The sequence below is a fragment of the Balaenoptera physalus genome, assembly GCF_965194825.1.
Source record: "Balaenoptera physalus genome assembly, chromosome: 16".
NCBI lineage: Eukaryota > Metazoa > Chordata > Mammalia > Artiodactyla > Balaenopteridae > Balaenoptera > Balaenoptera physalus.
In genome coordinates this window covers 53,068,116-53,083,997 of record NC_138898.1, presented here as the reverse complement: position 1 = coordinate 53,083,997, position 15,882 = coordinate 53,068,116, and the positions used below count along the sequence as shown (strand labels likewise).

Below are 15,882 nucleotides of genomic sequence, written 5' to 3'. Positions count from 1 at the left end.
TAGCGAACTGGCGGCGCCAACTGACCGGCCCTCAGCCGGTGCTGCCGCCGCAGGTGCCCAGCCGCGATCCGAGCTCGAGTAGGCCGAACTCGAGTGGGCCGCTGCCGGGACACCGCCCCAGCTCGGACCAGTAGAGTGGTGCTCGCTGCCCGCCCCCGACCCCCTCGGGTGGCAGAACCTCCCTTGATGGTTGACCCAGTCACAGGGGAAAACCCGAGTTGGGGATGGCTCACGGGTAGCTTCACTAACCCTTTCATTCTTTACTTTATTTTTTTTTAATTTTATTTATTTTTTATTTTTATTTTTGGCTGCGTTGGGTCTTCATTGCCGTGTGCGGGCTTTCTCTGGTTGCGGTGGGCGGGGGCTACTCTTCATTGCGGTGCGCGGGCTTCTCACTGCAGTGGCTTCTCTTGTTGTGGAGCACGGGCTCTAGGCGCACCGGCTTCAGTAGTTGTGGCACGCGAGCTCTAGATAGCAGGCTCAGTAGTTGTGGCGCACGGGCTTAGTTGCTCCGCCAGGGCTCGAACCCGTGTCCCCTGCATTGGCAGGTGGACTCCCAACCACTGCACCACCAGGGAAGCCCAACCCTTTCATTCTTTTGTATAGTTTTCAAGTTGTGGTAAGTACACATAAAAATTACCGTTAGTGACAGTACATTCACAATGTTGTGCAACTATCACCAACATGTAGTTAGAGAACGTTGTCATCATTCCAAAAGGAAACCTGTACGCATTAGCAGTCACTCCCCATTCTCCCCTCCCCCCAGCCCCTAGCAAACCACTTTCTTTCTCTGTGGATTTGCATTTTCTGGACATTTCATATAAACAGAATATACACGTGGTCTTTTGCATCTGGTTTCTTTCACGTTAGTATGATGTTTTTGAGGTTTATCCAGGTTGTAGCATGCAGCAGTACTTCATTCCTTTTGTGGCTGAATAATATTCCATTATATGAATAGACTGATTCTTTTTATTCTTTTTAAGGTAGTGTTAGTTCTTTGAAGCTAAGTGCGTTATAGGATTTTCTCATTTAAGATACCAATCATCCCCATTTTGAAGAAGAAACTGAGGCACAGAACTGATGGAACACTTGCCCAAGGGCAGACCAAAGATCTAACCCAGGTCTGTCAAGAGTCATGGGCTAGAAACCCACAGGGCGTGCTCTCCCAGCTTGGTTATTCTCTGTGGCTCAGCCCAGTGCTAGATTCCAAAGACTCAGATGAATTAGACCCAGTTCCCTCCAGGAAGACCAGTCTCCAGGGAAGACCAAGCATGGACACAAGGGCCCAGACAGAGAGTGGGCATCTCTGCCCTGGGAAGGACACCAGCAGAGACTGTCTCCATGCTGGGGCTGCCCAGCTAAGGAACTGAGGACCCTTAGCCTGTCAGGAGCTGGGATGTGTGAGGCACAGATTGGATCACCAGAAGTCAGGCCGGGGTAAAAATGGGGCTGCTTTCTGCAGGGGGCTTGCTCACCATTGCAGGCATTTAAGCAGAGAGTGACAACATTTCAGAAGGATCCTCCTGACTGCTGTGCAGGAAAGGAAGATCTAGGATGGACAGTCTCTGAGAGGGACAAACAGGCGGAGGAGCAGGTGGGTACTTATGGAGCAGGAGGGGTCTAGGGGGCACCTGGGAAGAGAGGACCAGGAGGACACCTCACTTGAGGATGTGTGGGGGAGTGATGGGAAAGCCAGCATCAGAGAGGAAGAGGAAGACCACCAGAGGAATGGAGTGGGGGTGGATTTCAAAGACAGAGCACAGCCTGGGTGTGGATGGACATGAGGAGGAGCTGGCCCAGGGGAGACAGACAACCTGCCCTGCTCCATGCTCCAGAGCCTGTGGGACAGAGTTGTCAGGGACAGGCCAGGGCTCCTGCCTGGTTATTCCCTGGGGGTCAGAAAAGGGAATCCTGACCCAGTGAGCTCTAGGCCCCACCTCAGCTGAAGCCCAGGCAGACCAGCGGCAACAGGAGTGGGCCTGAGGTCACTGGAAGGCAGAGTGGCCAGGGGCAGGCCTTCTCCCTTCCCCAAAGTCCTCCTTCCCCTAGATGGCCTCCTTTCCCACCCTGCCCTCAGCGTGGGCTCCAGCTGCACACTGTGTGTTTGACAGTCAATAATGGCTTCTCTGTGGCCAGAGCCTGACAGGAACTCCATCATCCTTTTTGATGGCTACTCAATCTCCCTTCATTGGATGTACTTAAATCTATTCAACCAATCCCATGTTGAAGATAATTTAGGTTGCATCCAATTTTTTTTTTGCCACTTCAGTCCTTTTTCCTTTTTTTTTTTTAAGGGTTTGTTGTTGTTGTTTTGTTTTGTTTTGGCCGCGCTGTGCGGCTTGCGGGATCTTGGTTCCCCAACCAGGGATCGAACCCACGCCTTCGGCAGTGAAACCTCGGAGTCCTAACCACTGGACTGCCAGGGAATTCCCTTCAGTCCTTTTTCAATGACACCCTTTTTTGCTTAGCTCATTAGAAGTGATAACATCTGTGAAAACAGTTTCAATGGCTATTGGTATTTTCTAATACAATTTAAATCCATGCAATGCTATGAAGATTAGTGTCCTTGTACCACCTAAGTCCATGCCCCACTCCACCTGTGATCCAGCTTCCTCACTTGGGAGGACCCTGGTGCCGTCCATTCGCAGGTATATAATGAGCACCTACTGTGTGTCAGGGACACAAAACGATTGATCATGCTGTGCTCCTCTCCCATCCAGATGCATGGCACCTTGTCCAAGGACAGTCCTCCCCAATAAAGGGCACCATCCTTTCCAGACTCCTTCAGGACCTTGTCCACAGCCATCCCCTCTCTTGATACTGGCCGTTCCATCTCTCCAACTATGCCAGCTCAGACTCTACAACCTACAGGGGATGTTAAAACAAACAGAGCTCAGCTTTGGGGTCAGCTGAGTTTAATCCCAACTCTGCATTGTCCAGCTGGTGACTCTCTGTGGCTCAGTTTCCTCATCTGTAAATGGGGACACTAATTGTCCTTGCCTCTCAGGGTTGTTCTGTGATTCTGACAAGGTAATGCAGGTAAGGAGCAGCACTCAGTGCCTAGATGCTTACTGAGTGCCCAGTAAACCAAGGCAACTGGGCAAGTATTGCACCAGGCAGCCCACGGCTGGACAGAGCAGTGTTTTCTCATTCTGGCCAGTGAACCACATACACTGAATGTTTCTGGGTGGTAAAGCAGGATTTGTGATCTTCTGTCAAATCCAGTTCTTCCCAGGGTCAGTCGGCTCCACCAACAAAACTGAGTGGGAAGACACAGGGAGGAAGGTGCTGCTCCCCTCCTGGCTAGTGGGTGCGCCAATCAGGAACACTGCATATCCTGCCCTCGTGGGCCATGGCCCCTGCCCTCCAGGGGTTCCCAGGCCAGCCAAGACCAAAGAACAGGCTGAAGGTAAACAATCAGGGCCTTAAGGGTACTGAGGTTACTGGCTTTACCTCATGGGTTTGGGGGTGAGGGGGGTCCAGAGTAGTCATTATGGAGACTTGGGGCCCAAGAGAGGAGCAGGGATTTGACAACGCTAGGAGTTGGAGGTCTGGATCGCCTGGCACAGGGTAAGCGCTCAGGAAGCTGGGGCCTGCTATTCTGCCACCTGGCCCTAGTGAAAGTAATAAGGAGAAATATACACCTACTCTATGAACTGGCAATTCCACGCCTAAGTATATACCCAAGAGAAATAAGGGCCCACATCCACAAATGAGTGTGTAGGAACAAGAACCTTCATAGGGACATTATTTAAAATAGCTCCAAACTGGAAGTGACCCAAATGTCCATCACCTGGAGAAAAATCAGGGGAGTATATTCTTACAATGACCCATGTGGCAATTAAAAAAAAAAAAAAGAAGAATGGATTTCACAGATATTAATGTTGATCCAAAAGAAGCAAGACTCAGAGGAGTACACAGGGTAAGCTCCTGTAAGACGGTCTAGAACAGGCAAAGGAGGCTATGACTCACTCTATGGTGACAGAACTCAGAAAAGCAGTTTGGGGAGGGGTAACCGCTATGGACTGGATAGTGACTTGAGGGAACTTTCTGGAGTGATGGAAATATTCTATACCTTGATTTGGGGTATGTTTTTATATACATATATAAATTTATTTATTGTTGGCTACGTTGGGTCTTCATTGCTGCGTGTGGGCTTTCTCTAGTTGTGTCGAGCAGGGACTACTCTTCATTGTGGTGCGTGGGCTTCTCATTGTGGTGGCTTCTCTTGTTGCAGAGCACAGGCTCTAGGCACGCAGGCTCCAGTACCTGTGGCACGCGGGCTCTAGAGCACAGGCTCAGTAGTTGTGGCATACGGGCTTAGTTGCTCTGCGGCATGTGGGATCTTCCCGGACTAGGGCTCGAACCCATGTCCCCTGCATTGGCAGGTGGATTCTTAACCACTGAGCCACCAGGGAAGTCCTGGGCTATGTTTACACATGCATAACAGGGATGTAAAAATTCCATCAAGCTGCACACTTAAAGTTTATGCACTTTATGTTACGCCTCCATAAAAGTTAATAACACCTAATAATGATAATAGCGACCAACTGTTGAGTGCTGTGTTCTAGGCACTACTGCCCTTCTCTTAGACCCTAATGCCACTGTCTTGTAATTACTCGTCCACATGACCACCAAGGCACAAGGAAAGCGTTTTTGCGAACGACAGGAAATGACAACGCGACGCTTGTTGGGAAGGAGCCTGGGGCTGGCTCTCAGGAATGGCCGTAGTCGGCCCACGCGCAGACACTGTCCGGAGTGTGTCCACGGCGGAGGGCACAGCCCAGCGCCGCCCTGGCAAAGGTGCGGACGTGACTCCGGCCCAAAAGGGGACTGCGGCGCCCCCTTCTGCCGCGGTGCTGCGGAGAGCCCCGCCTGCAAGATCGGAGACAAGCCAGCCAATCAGCAGCCGGCTCGGCCGGTTGGAAGTGGGGGGGTGGTGGTCAATGGATTAAGGGCCTCCGTCACCTAGGCTGACCAAGAGCCTCCAATGGGCGAGCTGCCCCGCGCCAGCCAATGAGCAGCAGGCTTACGTCCTGCGCCGACTCTCCGGTTCCTCCGCCGAATTTCCGCAGTGAGCGTCCCACGCAGTATGCCGGTTGGCTCCCTGCCAGCCAGTCACCGGGGCGCCTAGGGCCTGACAGCCAATGGCCGCCCGTCTGCCCGTGCCGGATCGCGAAGGTTGGCGCTGCGCTCCTGCAGCCCGCGGGAGGCGGGGGCGGATTGGCGCAGGCGGTGTCCAATGGGCGGCAAGTGCGAGGCGCGTGGCCAATGAGTGCGCTGGGGGCGGGGCGGCTGCGGCGGCGGGCGGCTGCGAGGAAGAGCTGGCGGTCGGTGGTGGCGGTGGCGGTGGCGGTGGCGGCGGCGGCGGCGGCGGAGGCGGGCCATGGCGGAGGTGGAGGCCGGAGGCGACGAGGGCCGCTGCGTGCGGCTGAATGCCGAGCGGGCCCAGGAGCTGCTGGCCGACGTGGACACGGTGCTGTTCGACTGCGACGGTGTGCTGTGGCGCGGTGAGACGGCGGTCGCCGGCGCGCCCGAGACCCTGACGGCGCTGCGGGCCCGCGGCAAGCGCCTCGGCTTCATCACCAACAACAGCAGCAAGACCCGCGAGGCCTACGGCGAGAAGCTGCGGCGCCTGGGCTTCGGCGGCCCGACGGGGCCCGGCGCCGGCAGCGAGGTCTTCGGCACGGCCTACTGCACCGCGCTCTACCTGCGCCAGCGCCTGACCGGTCCGCCGGCCCCCAAGGCCTACGTGCTGGGCAGCGTGGCCCTGGCCGCCGAGCTGGAGGCCGTGGGCGTCTCCTGCGTGGGCGTGGGGCCCGAGCCGCTGCAGGGCGACGGCCCCAGCGCCTGGCTGGATGAGCCCCTGGAGCCTGATGTGCGCGCCGTCGTGGTGGGCTTCGACCCGCACTTCAGCTACATGAAGCTAACGAAGGCCGTGCGCTACCTGCAGCAGCCCGGCTGCCTGCTCGTAGGCACCAACATGGACAACCGGCTCCCACTCGAGAACGGACGGTTCATCGCGGGTCCGTGCGCCCCGGGGGAGGGAGGCTGGAGGGCGAGCGACGGGTCCCTCCCGGCCTCTGACCCCCGGCACTCTCCTCCTCTCCTTCTCCGCCCCGCAGGTACCGGCTGTCTGGTCCGAGCCGTGGAGATGGCCGCGCAGCGCCAAGCCGACATCATAGGGAAGCCCAGCCGCTTCATCTTCGACTGCGTGTCCCAGGAATATGGCATCAACCCGGAGCGCACCATCATGGTGGGTGATCGCCTGGACACAGACATCCTCCTGGGCGTCACGTGTGGTCTGAAGACCATCCTGACCCTCACTGGGGTCTCCACTCTACGGGATGTGAAGAGTAATCAGGAAAGTGACTGCTTGTCTAAGAAGAAAATGGTCCCTGACTTCTATGTTGACAGCATAGCCGACCTTTTGCCTGCCCTTCAAGGTTAAAGATTTAGTGTCTTTAATCTCCAGAATAAAAAAAATTGAAAATCACCCAAATTAATAGGTGGGGCTTAAGCATCGCTCAGTTAGGTGGCTTCAAGTTTGCTTACTTGGAGTTAAGCCAAGGTACTAATTGTTAATCTTGTAAGTAAATGTTTGGGGGGCGATTTTTACAAATGCTTATATTTTAAGATGCACTTTTAAGCTTGGAGGGCATTGTGGGGGTCCTGGGCCTTAGGTGCCAATTGGTCTTGCTGTTGGGTTCAGCATGTGTCCAGGATTCAGGTAACCTCGGGGCCTGCTAATGGGACTGAGATGGGTCTAGGGGTGTCATGTATTTTATTGAAAATTTCAGGGATTGGGGGGAGGAGAGGCTGATTATTTTGACTGTTGTGAGAAACCCAGGGCCCCGTCTGTGTGGTCATCAGCAGAGGAGCCTACTGCTGCCTCAGCCCCTCACCTGAAGGTTGGGAGTGGAGGAAAGGGCTGGTCTCAGGTGGTGTCTCCTTGTCCGTGGGGTGTGGGGTACTGCCCTCACCACCACCCCACACTTCCTTAAAAACCACTCTGATGTCACAATTGAGTGTATGCCGTTTTAGATACCCAGGGCTGCAACTCCTCATGCACGATTGTGCAGTTCTGTAAACTCAGCCTGGCTAAACCTCATCTTTTCCAAATGTGCATATAAACCCAGGTGACTTGGACTGAGCATATTGTTTGCTGAGCGCCAGGAGCGCACAAATGCCTTCGTTGAACTCTGGGCTGCCGTGCAGGGAGCTCAGAGCAGCATTGGTACCAAAAGTTTTTTTAACTTTTGAACAACTTTGTCAAGTGGTGGAATTGAACCGTAAGCGTGTCGATTAATAGCTGTGCTCTGTCTTGTAGGGAAAATCCCACTGAAGAAGTCTCCGTGCCCCGCAGCCAGCAGTATGGTCAAAGGCATGTGCTGGCTAAGGAATGCTTGTCACCCAAGGCTCCCTCTGGGTAGAGGAGGAAAGAGGTGTCCCTCAAAACAGGAAGTCCTTTTACAGAACATCCAGTCTTTTCCTGTCTTGGTTGGGATGGGTGTCATATGTCAGTGGTCCATGAGGCCACCTATTTTGACCCTGGAGTCCCTTGTCAGTTGCCATCTGGAGGACTGGCAGGGTCCACTGGCTAGCCAAGGGTTTTTGGCAGGGGTCCGTGGCCTTTTCTGCCTGTTCCCTAAGTTGCTGACCTTTGAGAATAGGCCTGATAAGCAGACCCTCTGGCCGCACTTGTAGGGTAGGGCCTGGGAAGCTGTTCCTTTTGGCCGACTCCTTCCTGGTGCCTCGCCCTGCACACAGTGGCATCTGCCCAGAGCCTGTGACTTTTCTCCTAGCCCCAGGGTCACAGTGCTCCTTCACTCACTCTCGTAAGAGTGCTCAGAGCAATAAACGGTGTCCTGAGCCTCCAGCTCCCCCCAGGCCTGGGTGTCTGGGGTTCAGACTCTGCCGTGGGCAACGCGAGGGCAGCGGGCACCTGTGAGGTTGGTGGTGCTGACGTTGGCTCTGCGAGGTCGGCTCAAGGTGGGTCTGGATATTGAGCAGGCCTGTCAGGGCGTTGTCACCCACACCAGGAACACACGGCAGGTGCAGCAGCCAGCAACATCTCCCTTTTCTGCTGGGCGGCAGCCCTGTGCGTCATGTCTACACCCCATTGCACTGTGTGAACCCAAAGGTATATTAAACTCTCAAACTCCAGCTGACTCTGGTGTTCCTCGCTCTCGCCTGGACAGCAGCCTTCACACACAGGGTGCAGCTGTCTCACCACAGCCGGGCAGTGGAGAGGGCAGCAGGGCCGGGTACACTCAGTACAAGGCCATCCTGGGATTCCAATTCCAGAGTTGGGACGCTGACCACAGCAACTCCACCCCATCTCAGGCCCACTGCAGAGAGTCAGGTTCTGAAGAATCAGGAAAAACAAGGCACAAAAAAAACCAGAGTATGAAAGGGCCATGGGGTGAAGCTGGTGAAGGAATGCACTTCCTGAAAGCTGCCAGTGCTGGGGGCCACTAACTGTTCGGATCCACAGTGTCAAGCAGCTAGAAATGCATGGCACCAGTCAGAGAAAGCCAGGCTGGGCAGGGGTCAGTGGATATGAGGCTGACCTAACCATCCTGGGGCATGCAGGAGATTTCGGGAAGCGGCCCTCACCGCAGTGGAGCCTTCTGGAAGCCATCCTGGTCTCAGGCAGGCACCTGGGGGGTGCCCTGTGTTGGTGGGGGCTGGGAAGCAGCTGGGGTGCATGGGGAGGAAAGGGAAGTGGCACAGAATCCCATGCCTGTCATTCATGAAACAGGCACTTGTTGATGGTCTGCTGCGTGCCAGGCCTTGTACCCAGTCCTGGGAGTGTAGAGGTAACCCGAGAGACTAGAAACAGGCTTCTTAAGGAAAAATTAAATCTGCCCCCAACTAGACTCCCTATATAAAGTCGTCCTGGCCAGACCTGAGCTGCCCTCTGTGCCAGCCGCTGGGTCCTGACTTCCACAGTGGCCGTGCTCTCATGCCCTCCCATGCCCATGCGCTCTCTGGTCTGCACAGGCCAGGTGTTGGGAGAGCCAGGCACAGTGATGAGCAGCCCCCTCCAGGTGACCTGTCTCTGACCCAGATATCAGGTAGCTGGGCTGGGGAGGAGGCAGGAGGGGAAGGGGCCAGGACAATTGTTTGACTCATCGGAGGTGTCCTGAGGTTTCCCGGGCTGCAGCAGACAATCAGCGCATTGTCACCAGGGCTGCATCATGGAGCAGGGGAGCTGCCGGGCCGAGAGCCCCGGGTCTGGACCTGTTGGGGTGAGTGCCTCCCACCACTCGGTGCCCTCTCCTTGGACAAAGACCCAGGGCCTGTCCTGCAGGGGCAGGAGAAGCGTCCACCTCCCATACCTCCTCAGCCCCTTCCTTCCCTGAGCCAGCCTGTTGCCTGGTCTCCACTCCAAGCCCCAATGACTGCAATGTGCTTCCACATGAAGACCAAGCCCTGCCACGGGGGCTGGAGAGCTCCTGGCCTGCTACTGCTGCTGCTGGCACTGGCCACCGCTGGGGCCGTGGCTGGAGGGCTTCTTGGCTTCGCTCACAGCCCTCTCAAGGTGAGGCCCTCTCAGGACCCAGGCAGGGCACAGACAGTGGGGAGGAGGAGGAGAGACCAGCATAGCCCACCCCTCCAGTGGAGCCAGGGCTCGGAGCAGACAGCAGGAGGACCAGAGGGGTGGCGGGGTTAAAAGCTGCGCAGCAGGGCTGGGGGAGTGTCGGGGGCTGCTCCAGCCTGGCCAGCTGAGCTCCTGCTTCCCACTCTTAGCCACTGCTGCAGACGCTCCGTCTGACCCTCCCGAGCCCCAGGGTGCCCCGGACCAACCAAACCGAACAGGTGGATGTGGCCCAGAATGTGGCAACCATCAGGGTGACTTCAGCTCAGAGCAACCACAGCTGGGCAGTGCTGTTCGACGGGCAGAGCGTGAGTGGCCTGGGGAGGGGGGTAGGGGTGGGGGTGGATGTTCAGGTGGCCCTGCCTCACCTGCCTGCCTTCCCAGGGTTGTGTCTGTTACCGCCCCTCAGAGCACCGGGCCTGCTTCCTCCGCCTAATGGAACCCGGAGACCGCGAGACCCTGCAGCTGCTGGTGAACACCTCTTGGGTAAGGAGCCTCCACCCAAGGGCCAGACAAAGGGTCCTGTGTGTGGCCTGGGCCCGGGGCAGGATGGGGCTCCAGTTTCAGGGGAACAGAAGCTCTATCTTCCGTTGGTTGAGGCTACTGACAAGAGCCAGGGCAGGGCTGGCACAATGCCAGCATGTCCAGGGACACGTGGGCCCAACCCAGCCAGGGGCAGTGCGAGTGTCCTTCTCTGCAGCCCCAAGGGACTCGCAGCCCCAGCCAGGACACCCACTATGCCCAGGAGCTGCTGGCAGTGCTTGGGAGCCATGAGGTGGACCCTGCCCAGGTGGGGGCTTCTGTGCGGAACCTTTGTGCAAAGGCCCCCATTTACTGGGCCCGACGAGCAGAGAGTGAGTTGGGGCAGGCTGTGCGGAGGGGCCTGGGCTCCCGCAGGACAGTCGGTGGCGGGGTGGGGAAGGAGTCCTTTGGGGATCATGGAGGCCCCTCCCCCCAGGGCCCCAGAGGCAGCGGCTGATCTACCTATGCATCGACATCTGCTTCCCAAGCAACATCTGCATGTCCGTCTGCTTTTATTACCTCCCGGACTAAGCCCTTGCAGCGCAGCCCCTCAGGCCAGCCAGCTGGCCGGCGCAATCACCAGTCCATGGAGGGTAGCCGCTGGCGGGGCTAATAAACAACTCCACCTGGCCGTGACGGTGTCCTCTGTGGCCTCGGGACACGAAACAGTGGCAGGGACGGGAAGGAGGAGGCACTGGCTTGGGGGTGGGCACCAGCCTCGGATCCCCCTCAGCGGCTCTAGGCCCTGTGGGTCCAGAATTTCTGAAGGGAATGCAAGCTGCCTAGGGTGGGTCTCCTGAGCCTCCTCACATCCATATAAGCAACCGGGGCTGAGAGAGTCCCAGGGTGGACCAGCCTGGCCAGTCTAGTCTGGCCAGGGACCAGGGTAGGTCAGTCAGGTCCAGCGAGCCTAGGATGGTAGAGGCCAGCCCATGGGGTGTCACTCTGATCTGGGCAGCTGAACAGACACATCCAGCTGGTGCCGCCTGGACAGCTGCCTGCAATCCCGAGGGGACACAGGTTAGCCCAGCACACTGTCGTTGAAGGCCAAGCAGACAACAGCTTTCTGGTGGCCACCGTACTCTCTCTTGATCTCTCCCGTCTCCACGCACCAGAGCCGGGCCAGGTTGTCAGAGGAAGCTGCAGGGAGGGACAGCATGGGTGGCAGCTCAGGGTGCAGCCCCAGGCCGGGCCAACGGGGGTGGGGAGGCAGGGCAGGCAGGCGGGGCTCACCAGTGACTATGTACTGGGAGTCCCCCGAGAAGGCGCAGCCCCACATCCAGCCTCGGGACGACTCTCCAGGGTTGCTGCTCTTGATGCTCAGCTCCGTCATCAGGGAGAAGTTGGACGTCCTCCAAATCTTGCACGTCTGGTCAGCGGAGCAGGTGGCGAGGAGCCTGGGGGTGGGTGTGAGCGTGGCAGGGGTGTCATCAACGGCCACTCCCATCCCATACCCCCTTGCTGTCCTCCAAGCAGGCCCAATGCATTAGGCCCCCAGCCCCAGGCACACTGCCTCCTCCCCGCAGCCATGCAAGGGCTTCCGGTCCCCCAGGCCCTGCACACACGTGGAGTCTGGGCTGAAGCGGCACTGCAGGGCATAGCGGGTGTGTGCTGGGATCTTGGTCTTGGGGATGAGCTGTGTCACCTCGTCACCAATGCCCCCAGTCAGGTTCCAGACATAGCAGTTCCCCTGTGGGGTAGGAGGGAAGTCACGGGAGGCCCGGAGCCTCCGGTCTGACAGGAGGGGAAGGATACCCTGGCGGCAAAACCTAGATCCAGGGGCTGCCATCCAACGTTGTGGCTGTGCACAAGGATCTGGAGGCCAGGGGACATGTGACAGGCACATCTGGCCCTGCCTGCAGGGAGCACCTGGGTGACCTGGCCCCAACCAAGGGCCATACCTGATGAGCTGAGGGCAGGAGGCCATGCCTGGCCTTCCTGAAGGATGCTGCTGGCCAACAAGAATGTGAAGAACAAGATGAGAGGAGGGCACCCAGATAGAGGGAACAGCAGGGCAAAGGCTTGGAAGTGGGTGGTCTGGGGATGTCGGGAACAACTGATTTGCTGAGACTGAATGGACGTTAAAGGAAGAAAATGAGGCTGGATAGGAGTCCAGGGGTCAAATCACAGTGTCCTGAGGCCCTGGTAAGGAGCCTAGGGCATCTTGCAGTTCACCCAGGGGAAGGATGCAGTCAGGCTGGTACTGCTGAAGGATGCTCTGGTAGCAGAGGGAAAATGGGTTAGGGGCAGGGGGAGGTCACAGAGGAAGGAAGGAGGTCAGAGAAGCTACAACCACTGTTGGGAGAGACGAGGGAAACTTGGACCAGGAGGAGACAGGGAGGAGAGAGGGAAACGGACAACTGGAAAGACTCTGGAGATGGAGGTGACTGGACTGCTGGGTGGGCTATGGCAGGTAGCGAGAGGCAGCATCAGGAGTGACACCCAGGTTTCTGGCTTTGGTGGCTGGGTCAGAGCTGGAGCCCAGGACGGGGAAGCAGGACTGTGGGGGGAGGGGAGGGGCCAGAGGGACATCTGGGGAATAAGTCCACCTTCAGGGAATAAGGGAGGTAAGGGGCTGGGAGCTGAGCTGCACACCCGTCCCTGGGACTCACAGTGCTATTGACCGCGGCCATGTAGCTGGCATCGGGGTCGATGTGGGCCGATGTGATAGAGACCTCAGGCTCCGGGATCAGCTGCTCGTTGTGGTCAGTTTTCAAGTCCCAGATGTGGATGGCACCACTCTGGTCACCCACAATGAGTTCTGCCTGAGGTGCAGGGGAGGTGAGGTGGGGCAGGACCCCTGCCCTCCAAAGCCCCAGGGTGCCCAGCCCTGTGCTTCCCCCTCACCTGGTTAGGGTGCAGGCACACACAGTTAATGGGCGCATTCACCTGGAAGATCCGCTGACACTGCAGGTTCCGGGACCTTCGAGGTGGGGGACACACTCTGTCTATAGTGGATGCCATTGGTACTCCACCCAAAGGCCCTTTTCCCTGGCCACTTATCTTGTCTCTCTACGATGGGAGCTGTCTCATAGGAAATACTTCGGAGGTTTGGCCCTCTCCAGGGGCGGCCTGAAGCCAATAACTGACTCAGACGGGCATAAAGGGTGGCCCCTTGCCTCAAGGCGGGGCTCGCTGTTTGACGCAGTTAATTCCAGAGCCGCCTGTTGGATCAGGCTGAGGCTCTGCTCGTCTCTGTGGGTCTTCATCCCTGCCCTATCATTCCTCACTTGCCCTCAATAAGTCACCTGCACAGAAAACCCCATCTCAGCCTCTGCTTGGAGGAGACCTGACCTAAGTCTCCCAGCCTGGCCCTCACCCCCACACACCCAGGCAGCAGACCCCTCCTGCCCAGTACCCCACACCTGAGGTCCCAGATCCGGGCGGTGCAGTCCTCCCCACCAGTGTACATCCAGCGGCCGTCCTCGTGGAAGCCCACAGATGCGATGTTCTTGTTGACCCCATCATAGCTGATGATGGGGTTGGGGTTATTGGAGTTGAGATCATACATGCGAATGTGCTGGTAACCTAGGGGCACAGGCCAAACTGAAGTGTGGCTGCGCCTAGATGGACCTATGAGAAATCAGGGGTTGGGGTCGAGGGTACAGGTACCTGCAGCAGCAATCATGCTGCGGTCAGGTGTGATCTCCAGCGCGTTCACCTGCTGGGTCTGTTAAGGAGGATGACAAACAGAGCCCATCCTTCCCACCGGAGGCCTTTGCCCAGACTGTTATCCCTACCAGGCATCCTGCCCAGCACCACCTGCCCCAACTCCACAGTGGAGGATACGGAGTCCTGGTGCTGCACCGTTCGCGTACAGATCCCGCTGTGGGCCTGCCAGAACCGCACCGTGTGGTCATAACCTGCAGTGGCCAAGATGACGGGGTCACTGCCCACCGTACCTGGAGACGTGTTCATGGTGTGGCTGCTTGAAAGACTCGGATCTACACAGGGCCCTAGGTCTGACCAGCAGGGGTCAGAGATCAGAGAATCTGGAAAAGAGAGAGGAGTGCAGTGTTTAGGGAATACCCTCTATGTCCTAAACAGGTTACAACAGATTACTCGGTGCTAAAAAATAAAATCATCCCCATTTTAGATAAAGGGAAACTGAGGCTCAGAGAGGTTCAGGGATACGCGTGACACCCGGCGAAGGACAGTGCCGAGCTCCAAGGCGCATGCTCCGTTCCCCGTCCCAAGAACCCCGCCGGAACGCCACCCTACCCGCGGCCGGCAGGGGGCAGTCACGTCCGGGGCGCCACTCCGCCGCAGGGCGGGCCGCGCATGCGCAGCGAGGCGGACAGGCCGGAGGGAAAAGCCTGAACACTACGGCTGCGCATGCGTAGCAGGCCGGTGGCCGGACCTGATGGGCGGGGGAGCTTTCTGGCTGGACCCTCGAGCTCCCCGGTGCTCCGTCGACCACCCTGACTCCGTCCCGCTGAGCCAGCTTCCCCCGGGCGCGCTCTCCCGGCCACTGAAAGCCGCTTTCCAGCCCTCGCCCCGCGGCCTCCGTACCTTACTTGCTGCTCTGCGTTCCGCCGCGGTCCAGGACGCCTAGCGGAGCCGGAGCAAGTCGATAGAGGCCGAGGCCGAGCGTAGAGTTATCGATGGGCCATTAGGGCGACACCAAGGGGCGTAAAGGGGAGCAGGGACGGGGAACGAGACTAGAGTTCTGGGGCAGGGGGCTCCTCAATACGGGCCTCTGCGGTATCGGGTGGCGCCGGTGGACGAAAGCAGCGACCCCAGCCTTCTCCCCACTCGGGCACCCCACCCTTCTGAGACCCATTCTCCAGGCCGGGTTGCACCATCCACTCCCTCCCATCCATCCCCTGATTCCCACGCGGGGCTAGGATTCCCAGGTAAATTACAGGACATCCAGTTGCATTTGAATTCAGATAAGCAACATGTTTTGTTTTGCTAAGTATAAGTATATCCCAAATATTGCATGGGATATACTTATACCAAAAAGTTATTCATTGCCTAGGTGAAATTCAAGCGTAGCTAGTTGTCCTGTGGTTTTATTTGCTAGATCAGGCAACCCTACTCTGGTCCCTTTCAGGACTGTCCAGCCAGGGTCTGACCCTCGGGTCCCCTCACTAATCCCAGTGACCCCTCCAAAACTGGCGTCCCTCTTGCCGCTTTTTCCATCCAGCCTTCCCACACTCTACACACGTGGCCTCATCCTCGAAAAAGAGAGTCCTTGAGACAGGCTCTCCCATGGTTTCTTCCCACCATGCTTATGAATGCAGCTGCACCCCCACTTCCTTCCTCGGGCCCCTTGATCAAGGCCATAGTCCCCTGCCTATCCACCCAGGCCCTGGGTCCCAGGAACCTTCCTTCCTGTACCTTCCCCACCTCCCCTCTTTCCTTCCCCTCAGCATTTCAACACATAAAACAACTCAAAACTCTTTTTCCAGCCTACTCTCTTTCAAAGATCCATTCTCACTTCTCACTCACTGCTTGACCCTCTGTCATGTCTTTTACTCCCAGCTCTCCAGTGAAAATTTCACGAGGTCCCTGGCCATCTCACATTGCCAAACCCAGTGGATACTTTTCCTTCTGCATCTCGCCACATCTGTCTGCACAGTGGCTGACAGCACTGCTCCTAGAAAACTCCCGTGACCGCCACCCAGTTTCTTGCCCTGCACTCAGTCTCTTTCTCTGCCTTCCCCTAAAGGCTGGTGGCCTCCAGAGTTCCTGTCTCCACACTATCCCTGGGGGCTCTTGCCCACTCTTCAGGGCTTTCAGTACCATCCCTG

The 15,882-nt window shown here is 57.4% G+C and overlaps 3 protein-coding genes across 6 annotated transcripts; 2 read left to right on the top strand and 1 right to left on the bottom strand.

The window, feature by feature from the left end:
- The first annotated feature begins 5,317 nt into the window (after positions 1-5,317).
- On the top strand, positions 5,318-8,166 carry PGP (phosphoglycolate phosphatase). The gene is made up of 2 exons (XM_082428800.1): positions 5,318-6,026; positions 6,126-8,166. Exons 1-2 carry the CDS (start codon positions 5,387-5,389, stop codon positions 6,449-6,451), a joined length of 966 nt encoding a protein of 321 aa, XP_082284926.1. The 5' UTR covers positions 5,318-5,386; the 3' UTR covers positions 6,452-8,166.
- A 136-nt stretch (positions 8,167-8,302) lies between these two features.
- Positions 8,303-10,657, top strand: BRICD5 (BRICHOS domain containing 5; the record flags this gene model as incomplete). The annotated part of the gene is given in 7 exon segments (XM_082428831.1): positions 8,303-9,254; positions 9,425-9,547; positions 9,757-9,912; positions 9,989-10,090; positions 10,305-10,472; positions 10,474-10,517; positions 10,519-10,657. Coding segments are annotated over 7 exon segments (783 nt in total). The 5' UTR covers positions 8,303-9,203.
- MLST8 (MTOR associated protein, LST8 homolog) lies at positions 10,622-14,714 on the bottom strand. 4 transcript variants are annotated; one of them, XM_082428796.1, is made up of 9 exons: positions 14,639-14,714; positions 13,916-14,118; positions 13,739-13,790; positions 13,492-13,654; positions 12,974-13,049; positions 12,739-12,891; positions 11,692-11,816; positions 11,360-11,523; positions 10,622-11,266 (listed from the first exon to the last, which is right to left on the bottom strand). In XM_082428796.1, the coding sequence occupies exons 2-9, from the start codon at positions 14,042-14,044 to the stop codon at positions 11,148-11,150; spliced, it is 981 nt and encodes a 326-aa protein (XP_082284922.1). In that variant the 5' UTR covers positions 14,045-14,118; positions 14,639-14,714; the 3' UTR covers positions 10,622-11,147. The 4 variants fall into 4 exon arrangements, with proteins under 4 accessions (XP_082284922.1, XP_082284923.1, XP_082284921.1 ...); XM_082428797.1 differs by having other exon boundaries at positions 13,739-13,787; XM_082428795.1 differs by lacking the exon at positions 13,739-13,790 and having other exon boundaries at positions 13,492-13,699; positions 13,867-14,118.
- Positions 14,715-15,882: the final 1,168 nt, after the last annotated feature.